The 17,066-nt window shown below is 48.8% G+C and overlaps 2 protein-coding genes across 6 annotated transcripts in view; both read right to left on the bottom strand.

The window, feature by feature from the left end:
* Positions 1–17,066, bottom strand: part of PPIF (peptidylprolyl isomerase F) — a 531,572-nt gene that overhangs the window by 10,480 nt on the left and 504,026 nt on the right. The window lies entirely within an intron of this gene.
* The window catches only part of ZMIZ1 (zinc finger MIZ-type containing 1), a 95,958-nt gene continuing 92,686 nt past the window's right edge, over positions 13,795–17,066 (bottom strand). For all 3 annotated transcript variants that reach the window (XM_049789621.1, XM_049789622.1, XM_049789620.1), the window contains one exon: positions 13,795–16,737. In XM_049789621.1, the coding sequence (XP_049645578.1) occupies positions 16,630–16,737 (108 nt within the window). In that variant the 3' untranslated portion in view covers positions 13,795–16,629. The remainder of the gene's footprint in view (positions 16,738–17,066) is intronic.

Raw genomic sequence — 17,066 nt, forward strand, 5'->3', positions numbered from 1 at the left:
GGTAAGGCATTTGCCTTTCATGCAGGAGGTCATCGGTTCAAATCCCGGCGTCCCATATGGTCCCCCATGCCTGCCAGGAGCAATTTCTGAGCCTGGAGCCAGGAATAACCCCTGAGCACTGCCGGGTGTGACCCAAAAACCACACACACAAAAAATTTACCTTATTAACCTATCTTTAATTGACATTTTGTAAATTTTTAGAAAGTTAATTTATTCAGCTATATATGTATAGGTGTCCCCACCTACATAATTTAAGAGGAAAGAGAAAGATATATATCTCACTCACTTGTAAACTAAGGGTGCAACAAAGGTGAACTGAAGATTTTGTTTCTAGAGCTGAGCTACTAAAGATGTGGGGGTTGAAGTATTGGGGTGCTGGAGAAGGAAAAGGACTCTGGGATGGGTGTGCTATTGCTTGACATGCATGAAAAGTGTGATTAACAGTGTTGTAAATTCCGGTACCTCCATCAGGAGTAACCCCTGAGCACCGATGGGTATGGCCCCCAAACAACAACAAAATAAAAACAAAGCCGAAGACTTGAGCAAGCATTTCACACACACGCATGTACACACACATACACACATATAAACACATATGCCCTAATCATCCATATGCATTATTCATACAGAGAAAGAAAATTAAAGTCCCAGAGAGATATCTTGTTTAATCTCTAGAATGGCCAGGATCAAACAGGCTGGTACACATAAAACTTTCAAACTTCGCCAATGGAGTACATGGGTGCAATCACTTTCAACAGTTTGGCCATTGTATACTAAAGCTAAAACTATGCTGACTAAGACCCAGACATTCGGCCTTAGGTACAGCCAAGAGAAATGAATGTGAATGGCTTCACAAATACTTCTGGTGGATATTCATGTGCTTGCTGTCTGGAAACAGTCCCAGTGACCCTGATATATATATATATATATATATATATATATATATATATATATATATATATGTATATGTGTGTATATATGTGTATATATATGTATGTATATGTGTGTATATATATGTGTGTATATATATATATATATATATATATGACACTGTTGTTACTCTATGCAGTGGAAACAGCAAATCACAAGCCTGCTTCATGGAATCAAATAGGTGTTTCTTCAGACCCCATGTGGATTTTTAATGACCAAATTAGATACTACCAGACCCCACATGTAGGCAAAAAAAAAAAAAAAAAAAAAAAGCCAGTAAAACTCATCTATGCATGAGCAAAGAAGTCAGAATAATGTTCCTTGGGGCTGGAGTGCAGAGCCTGAACACTGAGAGGTGTGGCCCCAAAACCAATCAATCGGGGCCTGGAGAGATAGCATGGAGGTAAGGCATTTGCCTTGCCTGCAGAAGGACAGTGGTTCAAATCCTGGCATCCCATATAGTCCCCAGAGCCTGCCAGGAGCGATTTCTGAGTGTAGAGTAAGGAGTAACACCTGAGCGCTGCCAGGTATGACCCAAAAATAAAAAAATCAATCGGGGGCCGGAGCAATAGCACAGCAGTAAGGCATTTGCCTTGTATGAGGCCAACACAGGATGGACCCTGGTTCGAATCCCAGCATCCACCGAGCCTGCCAGGAGTGACTTCTGAGCACAGAGCCAGGAGTAAGTCCTGGTGCCACTGGGTGTGACCCAAAAAACCAAACCAAACCAAACTAATCAATCAATCAATAAAATGAAAAAAAAAATAGTGTTCCTTGGGGCTGAAGTTGTGGCACAAGTGGTAGGGCATTTGCCTTGCATGCGCTGACCTAGGACGGACCACAGCTCAATCCCCCAGCTTCCCATATGGTTCCCCAAGCCAGGAGTGGTTTCTGAGCACATAGCCTAGATAACTCCTGAGTGTCACCAGGTGTGGCCCCTAAACCAAAAAAATTAGGGTTCCTTTTAAGGTAAGTTAATGGAGTAGCTTTTTTATTTTAATTAAATCACCATGAGATACAGAGTTAAAAAATTGGGGCCAGAGTGATAGCACAGTGTTTGCCTTGCATACAACCAACCAGGGTTCAATTCCCAGCATCCCATATGGCCCCAGAGTCTGCTAGGAGCAATTCCTAAGTGCAAAGCTAGGAGTAATCTCTGAGCACCTACAACAAACACAAAAACAAAAACTACAACAAAAACAACAAAAAGTTGTTAATAATTGAGTTGTGGTCGTACAGTATTCCAACATGCTTCCCTTCAACTTTTGGAGTTGCTGATGAGTTTGGTCTAGGGTGGATATCTGTGGATATCTCAACAAGCTGTGTGGTCATTGTGCTTCTGTGGAATATCCCAGTAAGACATTAAAGACAGAGACCCATGAGCTGTGAGGCTTCAATCAACCAGCACATGGATCAGGCCTAAGTTTGATCTCCTCACCTCATGGGCCACCAGTAAGGTGGACTGTAGCCCTGTGGTGGACCCAGAACCATCAGGCCAACAGGGCTGTCAGCAGCCTCAGGCTTCCTAACCCTTGCTTAGGCACATCCCACACCCCTCAGATTCTTTTATTCTGGAGAATTCAATGGGTGCCTGGGGAACTTATCCAGAGTATTGCTGGGGCCCCTCAAAGATGCTGGAATTTCCCAGAGGTGGTGATAATCATCCAAGACCCGGGGCTGGACTAGAGGATGGCAAAGGTGCTGGGCAAGGCAAGCCTGTGGGTGAGACACAGTAATGTCACAGAATGAAGTCATTGAGTGAAGTCATTAGACATTCCTGCCGGCTCTGCCCAGGTAAACAGAGGGAGCTGGTTCTGGTACCTTCTGAGTATGTGGGAGGGTTGGGGTGACTCCACATGCACCTCTGTCTCCCCGTGTGTATTGGGACTGAACTCAGTTGGGGGAGAAGTGGAGAGGACCCCTGCCCTGCTGCTCTGACTGGAAGAAGGGGCACTCGTCTCCCAAGACTGCCCTGACTCAGGCCCTCATGGCGCAGGATCTGCTGACCTCACAGCTGCTCACTGCGCCCCTTCCCCATGAGTCAGCTAGTCACATGAATGCCACCTGTCAGGGAAGGGCTCCTACAGCTGCTGGATGGCCACCCTTGCTGCCTGCCTCTCCCGCATCTACTGTTGACTCCTCAGCAGCCCTTCTGAGCTTTTCCAGTGTGTCCATGGCCGCAGCACTCTGGGGCTCATCCAAGTGTCATCTATAGTCAGCACAGCACACATATGGGGGTCTGAGGAGTCCAGGTAGATTCACCAAGCTGGAACATTTTAATAATCCCAGTGGAAGTTTCCTGTGTTCACTCATCTGTTCACCGGCCTCAAATCCCCCATATTTTGACCCTAAATGGGGTCTGTGGGCCCTTGAATCCCATGTCACATGGAACTTCACTGTCACCACACAGCCCAATCTATGTGCCCTGTTTTCCCCCGAAGCCTGGGCTCCACTCTCTAGGACCTACCCTGCTCACACCAGGATCCAGCCTCCGTCCCTTCTTTCTCCCTGTTTCCTGTCTATTATGAGAAATGCCTGAAGTTTCTGTGGACATTTATTTTTAACTACTCTTTTATTTTTTATTTTATTTTATTGGGGACAACACCTAGTGCTGTTCAGGGGTAACTCCTGGCTCTGTTAAGAAATTACTCTGAGGGGCCTGGAGAGATAGCACAGCGGTGTTTGCCTTGCAAGCAGCCGATCCAGGACCAAAGGTGGTTGGTTCGAATCCCGGTGTCCCATATGGTCCCCCGTGCCTGCCAGGAGCTATTTCTGTTCTGAGCAGAGAGCCAGGAGTTACCCCTGAGCACCGCCGGGTGTGACCCCAAAACCAAAAAAATTACTCTTAGTAGACTTGGGGAACTCTATGGGAGGCCGAGAATTGAATCTGGGTAGGCCATGTGCAAGAAAAATGTTCTCCCTACTGTGCTATTGCTCCAGCCTGGACTTTCACTATTTTTGAAGAAATAGCTCTAAGTTGAATTTCAGGCGTGTCTAATAGATATGTATATATTTTTAGAAGAAATATTTGGGGCCGGAGTGATAACACAGTGGTAGAGTGTTCGCCTTGTATGTGGCCGATCCTGGATGGACCTGAGTTTGATTCCCAGCCTCCCATATGGTCCCCTGAGTCTACCAGGAGCGATTTCTGAGCACAGAGCCAGGAGTAACTCCTGAGCACCACCAGGTATGGCCTCCCCAAATTTTGTTTGCTTTTTATTTGTTTGTTTGTTTGTTTTGGTTTTTGGGTCACACCCGGCAGTGCTCAGGGGTTACTCTTCTTTTTTTTTTTTTTGGTTTTTGGGCCACACCCGTTTGACACTCAGGGGTTACTCCTGGCTATGTGCTCAGAAATCGCCCCTGGCTTGGGGGGACCATATGGGACGCCGGGGATCGTCCGTTCCTTGGCTAGCGCTTGTAAGGCAGACACCTTACCTCTAGCGCCACCTTCCCGGCCCCAGGGGTTACTCTTAACTGTCTGCTCAGAAATAGCTCCTGGCAGGCACGGGGGACCATATGGGACACCGGGATTTGAACCAACCACCTTTGGTCCTGGATCGGCTGCTTGCAAGGCAAACACCGCTGTGCTATCTCTCCGGGCCCCTGCTTTTTATTTGTTTATGACTTTTAATTTTGTAGTGCTGGGGCTCAAACCCAGGGTCTAGGACTCTACTTTATTTTTTTATTTATTTTTTTTTTTGGTTTTTGGGCCACAACCGGTAATGCTCAGGGGTTACTCCTGGCTATGCACTCAGAAGTCGCTCCTGGCTTGGGGGACCATATGGGACGCCGGGGGATCGAACCGCGGTCCGTCTCCTAGGCTAGCGCAGGTAAGGCGGGCACCTTACCTCCAGCGCCACCGCCCGGCTAGGACTCTACTTTAAATGCACCACCAGTGAGATATACTCCCATTTAAATATTTCTGAAAATGGAATAATTTTATTCATTTTTCTTCCCTTTGTGGTGATGTAAGGGGTCATATTATTGTGGTTCTATGAATCACAATAGGGTACAGGGCTTTAAATTCAGGGTCATTGATGGCAGGAACTATTCCCCCTGAGCCATATTCCTGGGGCCTAGACTGGTTTTACTTTTTTTTTAATTTTATAGCAGCCTTTGAAAAGGATATCTAGAGGCAAGAGAGATAGGATAGTACATAGGGTGCTTCTCTTTCTCACACACAGTCAACCTGGGTTCAATCCCTGCCATCCCTTTGGGTCCTCTAAGCCCACTAGGGGTGATTCCTGAGTACCACCAGATGTGGTCTAAAAACAAGCAAGCAAAAAAGCAAACAAACAAAAAACAAAGCCCAAACAATGAGGACATCTAGAACTTGTTAATCAAGTGTAGAATGTTGGGTCTGATCTAAGAAAGATTAAACATACTAAGAAAAAGTCTCTTGCAATGACTAATATCATGTGATTCCATGTATGCAAAATGTGCAGTACAGGGAAGTCTTCAGAAAGACAGAAAAGCAGTTTGGTGCTTCTTGGGGCTTGGGGGATGAACATAGAGAGGAAACAGCAGATGTGTTCCTTTTGGAATATAAAGTGTGCTGAAGTGCATCTTGGTGGTTCCTAACTGAATAGTCACAGAGCTATGGAATTGTATGTTTCCATGAGGTGAACGGTCTTGTCTGTGCATTGAAGCTTTATTCATTTTTAATTAACCAGTTCTCTTCTCTAGGATTGTCATGACCTCATGGTGAACATCCAGATTTTTTCAGGCTGAGTGATCCTTGTCTTCCTCATCCTCGACTGCAGGGGAATCATACCTTTTCCCATGACTGTCCAACCTCCGTATGACCTTTCTAATTGTCACTCCTCATTCTGACTCACTTTGGATGGTCCATTCACCTGACAGCTTTCTTGTACCTAATCTGTTCATTTTCCATCCATCCTCATTTATCCACATCCACCAACCTCCCATCCATCCATCCATCCATCCATCCATCCATCCATCCATCCATCCATCCATCCATCCATCCATCCACCCACCCATCCAGCCAGCCAGCCACCCACCCACCTACCCATCCATCCATCCATCCATCCATCCATCCATCCATCCATCCATCCATCCATCCATCCATCCATCCATCCATCCATCAATCCATCCATCCATCCATCATATCAATTCACTCATTTCCTTATCCATCCATCCATTCACCTTTGATTTTTTCACCCACACATCGATCATCCTGTTATCATCTATTTATCGTCCTCATCTATGTTTATCATCCTCATCTATGCATATCTACCAACCACCCATTCATCCATCTACCCAGCCATTCAATCACTTATCCATCCATCTATTCATCAATCATCCACCCACCCATCATTCATTTATGCATCTATCCACTCATCCACCCATCTATTCACTGATCATTCCTCCATTCATCTACCATCCACTTTTCATCTATACATCCATCCATTCACCACTTATTCATCATTCATCTATTCATCTACCATCCATTTTCCATTCATTGTTCATCCATACATCATTCATCAAATTGATAATCCATCCATCCATCCATCCATCCATCCATCCATCCATCCATAAATCCATCCTTCCACCATCAATCATCCACCCATCCATCATTTCTGCCTTCATCCATTTACCAAGTACCCATGTGCCACGGCATACATAAACTTTTAAGGCAGCTCAGCCCACCAGATGTATCCTCAGATTTTCCTGGTGGGGAGAACTAAAATAACCCTCATGGGGTTCCTCAAAAGACCCGTTGTGGATGCCTTTTCCCCCTGCATGGATGATTTGAGGAATTTCCGAAGAGATGCTTGGCATTACATTTTTGGTCATTATTTGGCTATCTCCCCTTTGTTATCTTAGACAAAATTGTGGCCTCTATCAAATAATTTGGCTCAGAAATTCCAGCACCAAAGATTACTAAGAGAACCCCTTCTTTGGATAATATTTAGCCTTAAAAGCAAATATGTCTTTGCAGCTGCAGTTTCTGGTGATCAAGGGCGAAGCCAGAAAGCAGACCCTAAGCTATTGCCTTTCCTTAGAAAAAGGGAACCAGGGGCCAGAGAGATAGCACAGTGGTGTTTGCCTTGCAAGCAGCTGTCCCAGGACCAAAGATGGTTGGTTCAAATCCTGGTGTCCCATATGGTGGTCCCCCGTGCCTGCCTGGAGCTATTTCTGAGCAGATAGCCAGGAGTAACCCCTGAGCACCGCTGGGTGTGTCCCACAAAAAAAAAAAAAAAGAAAGAAAGAAAGAAAAAAGAAAAAGGGAACCACACCTAACCACACCTAAGGGGATTTGGGTCCTTCCTTTACTTGACCTCTAAAACTATAGAGCCCAGCTCAGCATAGACCATATTCCTAGATATTTTCTACTTCCTAATAATCCCTGATTTTGCATTTGAAGTAAGCTTGCAAAGAGCTGTCTTGAGTTATAACCTTCTCCTTTGTAACTCAGAATCCTTATAGCTCACACCCATAGCTTAAGTATGTATACCGTTAAACTTTGCTTTGTGATTGTAATTATTCTCCACTATACCTACGGTTGATTTTACCCCTATAAATCCCCTTGCCTAAAGATTAAACCTGTCGCACTCCTCCCAGAAGATGTGTTGAACCCACACACTCTGTTTCATATTTCATAGTCAGCCGCTCGTGTTACACGTTTTCCTCGCGTGAAGGATTTGCTCCCCGCTAGAGAATGCTGAGATGCAAGATGCCTGCAGTACTCATGAGGCTTCCCCCCACTAACTATACTTGAATGCAATGATGCTGAGCTGTAGCTCGCCTATCCCTCAATTCCTTCATGACTAAGACTAGTCCTGCTTTTCAACACTCTGGCTCTTCCAAGCCGGAAACTCCAGTGTGAGGCTAAGAAAGAACCCTGAGCAACCCATTCTCTTTGCTGAAGGCACATGGTTTTGGAAGAGCAGCAGGAAGGCTAGTGTGCCCAGCAGGCAGGAGGAACATGCTGGCCTCATTGACAATTTCCTGTAACTGGGTCCTATTTCCTGCATACCCAGTCAGTGCAGAATGATGCCTATGGCTCCAGAGCTCACTGTCATGCATCCGGCCACGCTTCTCCACCACATCCAGCTCACAAATGCCCTTTCCCTTCCTTTGCATTAATCAGAACTGGTTCTGGGGAGGAGGAGGAGGAGAGAGAGAGAGAATGGTGGAAAAGTGCTTCTCTTGCACATAGCAAGCCAACCCAGTTTGATCCCCAGCACCCCGGGTCCCCCCAAATCTTCCAGGAGTGATCCCTGAGCACAGAGTCAGGAATCAGCCCTGACCCCCAAAACAAACAAAATCCTAGTTGGCATCTACAGTGACTTGGTCGACACAGACGCAAAATTAGGCATCTCATGTTGTTCAGCCTGTACTATGGGGAAAGAACACTAGGGGAGTCCTGGATGTAGCATGAAATAATTAACGATGGGGCTGGATGGCGATGGATGGAGGCCTTTGTGCTTAGGCCCCAGCCACGTGGCTTCATCCCCCATCCAGCTGGCAAGTTCCAGGCCCAGGTAATCGGCGTAATCAAGACTCACTCACAGGCAGGCTTTAGGAAGAATCATCTTTATTCAGGCCCTATTCACCACATGTGTGTGGCCTATCTCATAACCTTTTAAGCACTAGTTATTCTTGGCCCTGCATCTAAACTCCTTTCAGCCATCTTCCCTTTGGGCTCCATGCTGGTCAAAGACCAGAACACAAAAACCCAAAAGCCAGAGCGCCCAGCAGCGCAGAACGGGCAAAAAGCCAAAAAAGGCCGAATTCCCTTGGTCCAAGCCTTATATAACATTTCCCAGACCCCTCCCAGGTGTGGGAGGGTCTAGCAGGTAAGGTTACACCTACTATCCGGTTCCCAAGACCCCTCCCAGAAGTGGGTGGGTCTAGGGTCTTAAATAGGTACACCCACACTGGATACTGAACTTCTGGTCTTCAAGCCAGGGATGCTTGCAATGACCCTAGGACCTAAGACTTCTGAAAGTAATGCTGGATCTGCCAGGTCCCCACATCTGATCCCATGTGGAACCCCAAGAAATAGCCTTTTTCTTTGGGCTAGATGGACAGTCCTGGGCCCACACCAAGTTCCTCTCATCCAAACAGCTATTGTGCATTAGGATGAGACCTGCCATAAAGGAAGGGACCACATTTCCATGGACGTATAGCAGAAGGCTGCCAGGTTACCAAGGGTATGAATAGAGGGAGGAGTCTTCCTGTTCACTGTTTATTTCTCTTTGTCCCTGTTTTCAGCTCTCACCACATGGTCACCTTCTAGGGCCTTTCTCATCCAACCTCATGGCTCTTACAGCTCCATGGCCAGTACCAGAATTGTTTTAGAGAAGGGTGTGGATGGGCTTAGCTGGACCCAGCCAGACCCAGAAGACAGGGTTGTGTCCTGGCTCATGGAACCATGTAGCTGTACTCAGCTGCTATCACCTACCTACACTTCCTCCCTCTGACCTCACCTCTCTGTGATGCAAAGTTGAAGCTGCTTAAGTGTGTGTGTGGAGGGGGTAAATGGGCGAGGATTTCCCCAGCAATTATACCTGGGTAAGCTGGTGCCTTGTCTGACTTTTTGTTTTGGTACAAGTGACCCTTGGGACCCTTGGGTCACTTGAAAACTTTCAGAAGCCATGGCTCCTTTTCCTTCTGTTCTTCCTTTTGTATGTCCCATGTCTGAGCAAGTCCAGTCTTGCCAGATGGGTGATGAGGCAAGCAGCCCAGCTCCTCCTCATCCCAGTTGACAACAGGCCAGTTCTCGGGGTAGATGAGCGAACCTAGTCCAACCTGCCAGCTGACTTGCGTAAATGTGAGCAAACCAGCTGGGGTCAGAGGGCCTGACCCAGAGCAGCAGCACTACCAGATCTGCACAGATCCAGGGACCAAATAAATTGTTGTGTTGTCATTCATAGTTTGCACCTGTTTGTTACGCAGCAAGAACAAACTGTTACAGTGGCCAGGTACTTATATACCCCGGGAAGAACCGGTATAATGGTACTTTCCACCCACAAGTGCTGGCTGGCTGAGGTGGCGAGTCAGACCCAGGTGCACAGGTTTGAACCCTACTGTGGTTTCATCTCTTGGTCCTAGACTTGGTTTCACCTGGGAATCTCGCATTGCAAATATGCTCCAGCCCACAGGCCTGGCCAGGCCATGCCCTTGCTCACTTCAAGAGGCAACATGTGGGACTGGAGAGATAGCATGGAGGTAAGGCGTATGCCTTTCATGCAGAAAGACGGTGGTTTGAATCCCGGCATCCCATATGGTCCCCCGTGCCTGCCAGGGGCGATTTCTGAGCATAGAGCCAGGAGTAACCCCTGAGCGCTGCCGGGTGTGACCCAAAAACCAAAAACCAAAACAAAAAACAAAAAAAAGAGGCAACATGCTCTTTGCCCATCAGACAGCGGAAGGCAGTGAATGCTCAGACCTGAAGTGTTGGGTTACATGTATTTTACCCAAAACAAAGATCAACCCTGGTTTCTTTGTATCTGTTTTGGTTTCACCCAAAACAAAGATTGTCTTATAGTCTTATATATAAACCTGGGTGGGGCAGGCTCAGAATAGACTGAGCTTACTGCCCCTCCTGGGAGTGGTCTTTGTACTCAATAAAAACAGTTCTGGCATGCAGCCTGCTAGAGATACGAGGTAGAAGACTGCCAGACTATATGTGTTTGACCCTCTGTCTGGTTTGGATTATTTCATGTGCGACTCTGACTCAATCTCATTCACCTGGGGTTGGAGATCCAGAGGGTAGGCAGAGACAAGGAGAGGAATTTCATGGGTGTGAAGACCTAAACACAGACCTTCCACCACTGTCCCTGCACTGCTAATGCACCTGAGAGGATGATGCTGTGCTCAGGAACGGGTGCTCCAGAGTCAGTTTACAAACTCCCAGAGACTTGGGCTCTGTGGTACTTTGAGTTGTGTGTGTGTGTGTGTGTGAGTGAGATGGTGGAAATGCTGACCTTGAGCCATGCAATTGGCAGAGACTTGGGCTCTGTGGTACTTTGAGGTGTGTGTGTGTGTGTGTGTGTGAGTGAGATGGTGGAAATGCTGACCTTGAGCCATGCAATGGGTAAAATGGCCACTAGGTGGGGGCGTGGAGTCGTTTAAGCCCCTGAGCTGGGCCTGGGCTTTGTTTGCAGAATCCGGGGACCTCCAGGATGTTACAAGCTCAGTCAGGTCATGGCAGCGCCAGAGGCTCTGTCTCAATGTGATTCTGATCCACATGGGCCCCGCTGGGCCATCTGAACCCTCTGGTGCCAACACAAAGCATGTACATTCCAGGAGAGGGGCAGAGGGGACGTGTGTGTGTGTGTGTGTGTGTGTGTGTGTGTGCGCACACGCACGTGAGACAGAGAGACAGAGATAGTCAAAGTGAAAGATAGTGAAACGGGGCTGGAGAGATAGCATGGAGGTAGGGCATTTCCCATGCATGCAGAAGGACGGTGGTTCGAATCCCGGCGAATTCCTGCATCCCATATGGTCCCCTAAGCCTGCCAGGAGCGATTTCTGAGTGTAGAGCGCTGCTGGGTGTGACCCAAAAACAAAACGAAAGAAAGAAAGAAAGAAAGAAAGAAAGAAAGAAAGAAAGAAAGAAAGAAAGAAAGAAAGAAAGAAAGAAAGAAAGAGAAAATGAAACAAAGTCAAGAGACAAAGATAGGGAGAGTTGGGGCCAGGAAGGTGGCGCTAGAGGTGAGGTGTCTGCCTTGCAAGCGCTAGTGTAGGACGGACCGTGGTTCGATCCCCCGGTGTCTCATATGATCCCCCCAAGCCAGAAGCAATTTCTGAGCACATAGCCAGGAGTAACCCCTGAGCGTCAAACAGGTGTGGCCCCCCCCCCCAAAAAAAAAGAGGTAGGGAGAGTCAGAGACATAGAGATATAGAGACAAGAAACAGACAGGAACAGAAACAGAGGCACACAGAGACAGAGACAGCAAATGAGCTCAACAAGCAGGGTGGGGGGAGAACATGCTCTGCATGTAAGGGGCCTGGGTTCAATCCTGAACTCATTATGTGTTTAGGGGCTACTCCTGGCTCAGTGCTCCTCTCTACAGTACTCTTGGGACCCTGTGATGCTGGGACAGGAACCCAGCAGACTCCTATAACAAGCCTATGGCATGGGTAATTCTTGCCACCCAGACCTTCCCCACCAGCTGCTGCCTCTACCCTCCTCTAACTCATAAACACGGTCATGTGGGAGACTCCATCGAAGTCTGGAGGCCCCTTTCTCGGCTCCTGTGATGCCATGTCCTGTATTGCTTGAAGGACTGTGGCCCCCACTGAGGTCTCTCCTGCCTCTGCAGTTGGCCAAAGGCCAGTGCTGGAGTTAGGCATGACTGGAGGCCTGAGGTTTCTGGTTTGTAATTTGGTGTTGCCTGAGTCCAGGAGCACGTCCAGCCCCAGGATTTTCATTTGTTTCGGGGACATACTTATTGGTGCTCAGGGATCACTCCTGGCTGGGCTTGGGACCATGTGGGATGTTGTGGGGAGATTGAACCTGGGTTAGCTGTGTCTGAGACTAGCACCTGTCTTGCTATCTTTAATCCACTTTACCTGCTTGAGCCCCTGGGGGAATCCCCTTAACTCTTCTGAACTGAAATCCAACTATGCCACACTTGGTGCTTGGGTCACGCTGTGCTGAGACCGAACATGCCAGACTTGTGCCTCACCCCAGGATCTAAAACACTGATTGTCCTCACTGCCTCCAACCATCTACCATCTGGGGCAAGTCCTGGGGGGTGTCTTCCAGTACCCAGTTCCACAAGTAGTTTAATTGTGGGTACAACCACACTCGGTTCTGCGTACATATACCCACACGCATGCACAATAGGTACATGCAAGCATACACATGGATGTGTGCAGACACATATGGACACACATATACAAGCATGCAGAAGGCATGCAAGACATGTCAATGATCATGCATGTGAAAACATGCAGACACAGCAAGACATGTAGACATATATGGACATACAAGGATGCACATAAACATATGTAGGAATACAATACATAGACAATATACATACACGTTGACATGGTGTAGGAATACAAAGGAACATGATACATATACACATGTTTAGGAACACATGTGAATGCACACACATAGGCATGTAGGAATACATATGTATATAGGCGTAAAGACACATGATGTTGACTGGCTCACACACGGATCTCAGTCCAACTCTTTTCTGCTGATATGTTCCAGGGGCAGTATTTGGGGTGCTCAATCCCATGGCCCCACAAAAGACAGGGGTCAGCAGCCAGGCAAAGATTGGAGCTGAGGACAGAGCAGCTGAGCCTGCAGTGGTGGTAGGGATGGGACAGCAGGTGCTGCAATCAGGGAAGAGACACCATGGCTGGGACAAGGTGCAGAGAGGAGGGGTTCAGAAGCCTGAGGCCACACTTTGGACAGCAGCACCCTGAGGTCCAATAAGTCACTGGCCTGATTCCAGAACATCCAGGGGGACTATGGGAGCCTGGCTAGTGGGCATCCGGCGTGGCTGCACCCACAGGGCTGCTCTGCACTCCCCAGACCTGGGTCCTTCCAGCTCCACAGCCAAATTGCTCACATTGCTTCCTCTCTTTGTGGTAAAAAACAAAACAAAACAAAAAAAAAAACCAGGGACTGGGGTGATAGGACATCGGAAAGGGCATTGCCTTGCAATGAAGCCTACCTGAGTTCGACCCCTGGTGTGCCAGAAGATCCCCCGAGCACTGTCAGGAGTGATCCCTGAGCACAGAGCCAGGAGTAACCTCTGAGCATCACCAGGTGTGGCCCCAAAACCAAAAGAAATCAAAAAAAAAAAAAAAAAAAAAAAACCCAAAGCAAACCACTCCTTAGCACTCACAAAATAGCTAATTCGCCAATCCTTCATTTTTGTCCATTTATTTAGAAAAAAATTAACACGGGCAAATGAGATTCCTCAGTGTTACAACAGAGTATAGAAATGTCTAGCAATAGTCAAATAATTTGATCTTTAAATACAAAATAACCACATGAACACCTAATATACAGGTTTCATCTGAATACATATTTATTAGATAAATATTAGAGGTGTCGTCACATCATCTAACTACATACAGCTTTGCAAGACTAATCACAATTAGTTTCTGACCAGTTTAAAGTATGAAATGATTGCAATTGTACGTGGGTGTACAAAGATGGCGGCTTCTTTGGGGGGTCACTTTGGGGCTGCACTATGGGGGTGTGGATATGGGGTGAGCAGATCACCTGCAACCATGATATCAAAAAATTAGACAAAGTATGAATTTGGTTACATTTTTCTTCTGAAATCCCCGTTTCTTTTCATTATTTCCATAGCACCCTAAAAAATACACAGGTGGTAGGACTAGCACACTGAAGCTAAGTAGTACATGTAGGTAAAATAAAAACAAGAACAAAACCAAAAGAAAAAACAAAAAGAAAAAAGGAAAAGAAAAAAAAAAGAAATTGCTTTTCCACACAGGGTCCGAATATCTTACAGAAGACGGAGGTGGAGAGATCTCACGAACGCTAGCAAACAGGATCTAGTTTTTCCACTGCTCGGATGGAGTTCCAAGTCTTGTTTGTGTTTTGTAAAATAAAAATACACATTCCAGGGCCAATGAATGCATCTGTTAGCATGTCTCTATTTCTCATTTACATATGTACACGCCCTTCCAGGCGCTGCTGGGGCCAGCAGATGGGATGGACAGATGGACAGATGGATGGACGGACGTGTGGCTCCTGGGGGTGCGTGTGTGGGGGCGTTTGGGGCTTCCATGAGGGAGACAGCATGACACGTTTCTTCTGAATGAAAACAAATACAGAACAGGGTGCGTGGGTAAAGCTTCAAACCGAGGTGTGGTGCTGGCCGGTGCGTCTGTTCAGGGTGGCAGGCGCGACCTAATGCCTGTCAGGTTTCCTGTGCTTGCTGATGTGACTTATGGCTCTGCACAGCCATCCCCATTCGGGAGAGGGGGTGTCTTCACCTGAGACTGTCATAATCAGGGGGCACTGCTGCCCCAGGTGACTGAATTTAGGACCCCCCTGCCTTCGTCCTGACTCCACCCCACAAGAGTACCCCTGCTCCCAGTGCAAGCCCTGGACTGACCCAGCCAGGGCTGAGAGGGGGCATCAGGAGCCTGAGTGGTGGGCACAGGGTGGCTCTTGGCACTGGGAAGCTGTGTGTAGGGGAGTGAGCAGGGGCACACCTGAGAACCACACAGACCCCAGATGGCTGAGTGGAAAGCAGAGGCACCGAGGCCTCTGGAAGCCTGGGGGTGTCAAGTGGGGGGGTCAGAGCATCCCAGACGGCGGTTCAAGGTGAGGAGGTGCCCAGATGGGCCCCGTGTCCTTCCTTCCCAGACGGACAAACCGGGCCACATTTCTGTTTTTGTTTTGTTTGTTTTTTAAAAAAGGACTCGGCTTCTGTTGTTGAGTCAAGGTTATTTTTAAAAACACCAGCAAAGGCTATAACCAGGTCGTGAAAACATTGGATATTATCAAAGACGATACTAAAATATTCACAAAGATATTTACAAAAGCAATTCTTCAAATAATCGGTTTGCGGACTGAACACCACGCTGGCAACAAACCTCAACATGGGGTGACAGGAACCAAAAGGGAGTGAGGTTGGCGGCTCTCTGGGAAGTTGAAGTGGGGTTCTGGAGACCACTGGGTGGGGAGATGGACAAGATGTAGGAGACCCCTGGTTCTGGCAGCAGTGAGCCGGCCCAGATGCCCTGATAGACAGAACTGACCCACCCCCTCCACAATCACTGTGGCTGGGGCGGGGGTCACAGAAGAGCCTGAACCAGGTGGATGCAGAGAGCCTGGAGACCCCGGAGATGGAGCGGGAAAGTAAGGGACATGGGGGCTGGTCCAGCTGGCGGGAGGGGGAAAAGGAGTGTCCGATGGGAAGCTCAAGGGGGGGGGGGGGTCCTTGTCTCCGTGAGGCGGGGAATGGGCTGGGGCAGCCTTGTGCAGGAACGAACAGCGGCTGATGCCCACGAAGACAAAGTGGGTGCTCCACAATACCCCGGCCGCCCACTGCCCACTGGCTTGACAGGTGGGTAGAGAGGGGGAGGCAGGGCCCAGCACAGTCTGGGAGAGTAGGATCGGTCACTCGCTGTCCCCCAAGTCCAAGCACGTTCCTTGAAGAGCCGCAGAGCTCTGGGATGCAGGAGAGGCTTGAAGCAGATTCAGCTCTTGGTCTCACTGCTGCCCACCTCCTGCCCCATCAGGGCACAGTAACTGCAGTAGGGTCCTGCATCCCACCCTGACTGGGCTGGGTCCAGAAGCCTCGGTGCTGCTGGCCACCAAGGGACCCCCTCTCCCTGTTCCCCCTCCCACTGTGGCTCCTTTCTCCACTCTCTGGGCACCTCAGCGTCCAATTTCTGGGGGCCAGGCAGCACCCCAGGCTGCAAGAGCGGTTCCTCGTCCCCTGGAGTTTTGTGCTTTTCTGTGGTGCTGGGAGGCTGGCAGTGCACAAGGATCCTCGAAGCCCAGCCAGGGCTCAGCTCTATCTGGGGGCATGTGGCCTCTGCTCAGGCTCAGTTGCTTGGAAGAGGCGCTGGGCAAGGGGTCAGGGCCATGGTGTAGACGCAGAAAGAACTGGGCAGTCAGCACACGGGGAAGGAAGGAAGGATGTGTGGTCGGGGCCAGCTCGGTGCGCCGGTCACAGTGCTCCCTCCCCCAGGGGGTGGGCGTGGGGTTGCAGGGCCTCAGTTGTTCTCGAAGAGAGACAGGAGGTCATCATTGCTATTGCTGGGCAGGTCGGGCGGGTCCAAGTAGGACAGGAGCTCATCGGGGTTGGTGAGTTCTGGGAGGAGCTGTGGACGGGCAGAGGCAGGTAAGTGGGCGTCCCCAGGGCTGGGTCCTCATGCCCCCTCCGGCCCACCTCCCCAGGTGCTGGCAAGGCCATGGTCACTGCCCACCGGGCACAGGCCAGCAGGGATGGTAATCCCCCTGCTCTCCTCAGGGTCAGGTCCCCCAGAGTTCATGTCCCTGTTGCTGGTATACTTTGTCCCAAATTTCCCCCACTGCTGGGCAGTCTGGGTGGCCCCAAGCCCTGGGGGTGCTGGGAGGAGACATTCCTTTAGTGAAAGCCAAGAAACCCCGGTCCCCAGGGTTGGCAGCTCTGGCCAAGGGATGGGCGGGG

This window comes from Suncus etruscus, chromosome 15 (genome assembly GCF_024139225.1).
Source record: "Suncus etruscus isolate mSunEtr1 chromosome 15, mSunEtr1.pri.cur, whole genome shotgun sequence".
NCBI lineage: Eukaryota > Metazoa > Chordata > Mammalia > Eulipotyphla > Soricidae > Suncus > Suncus etruscus.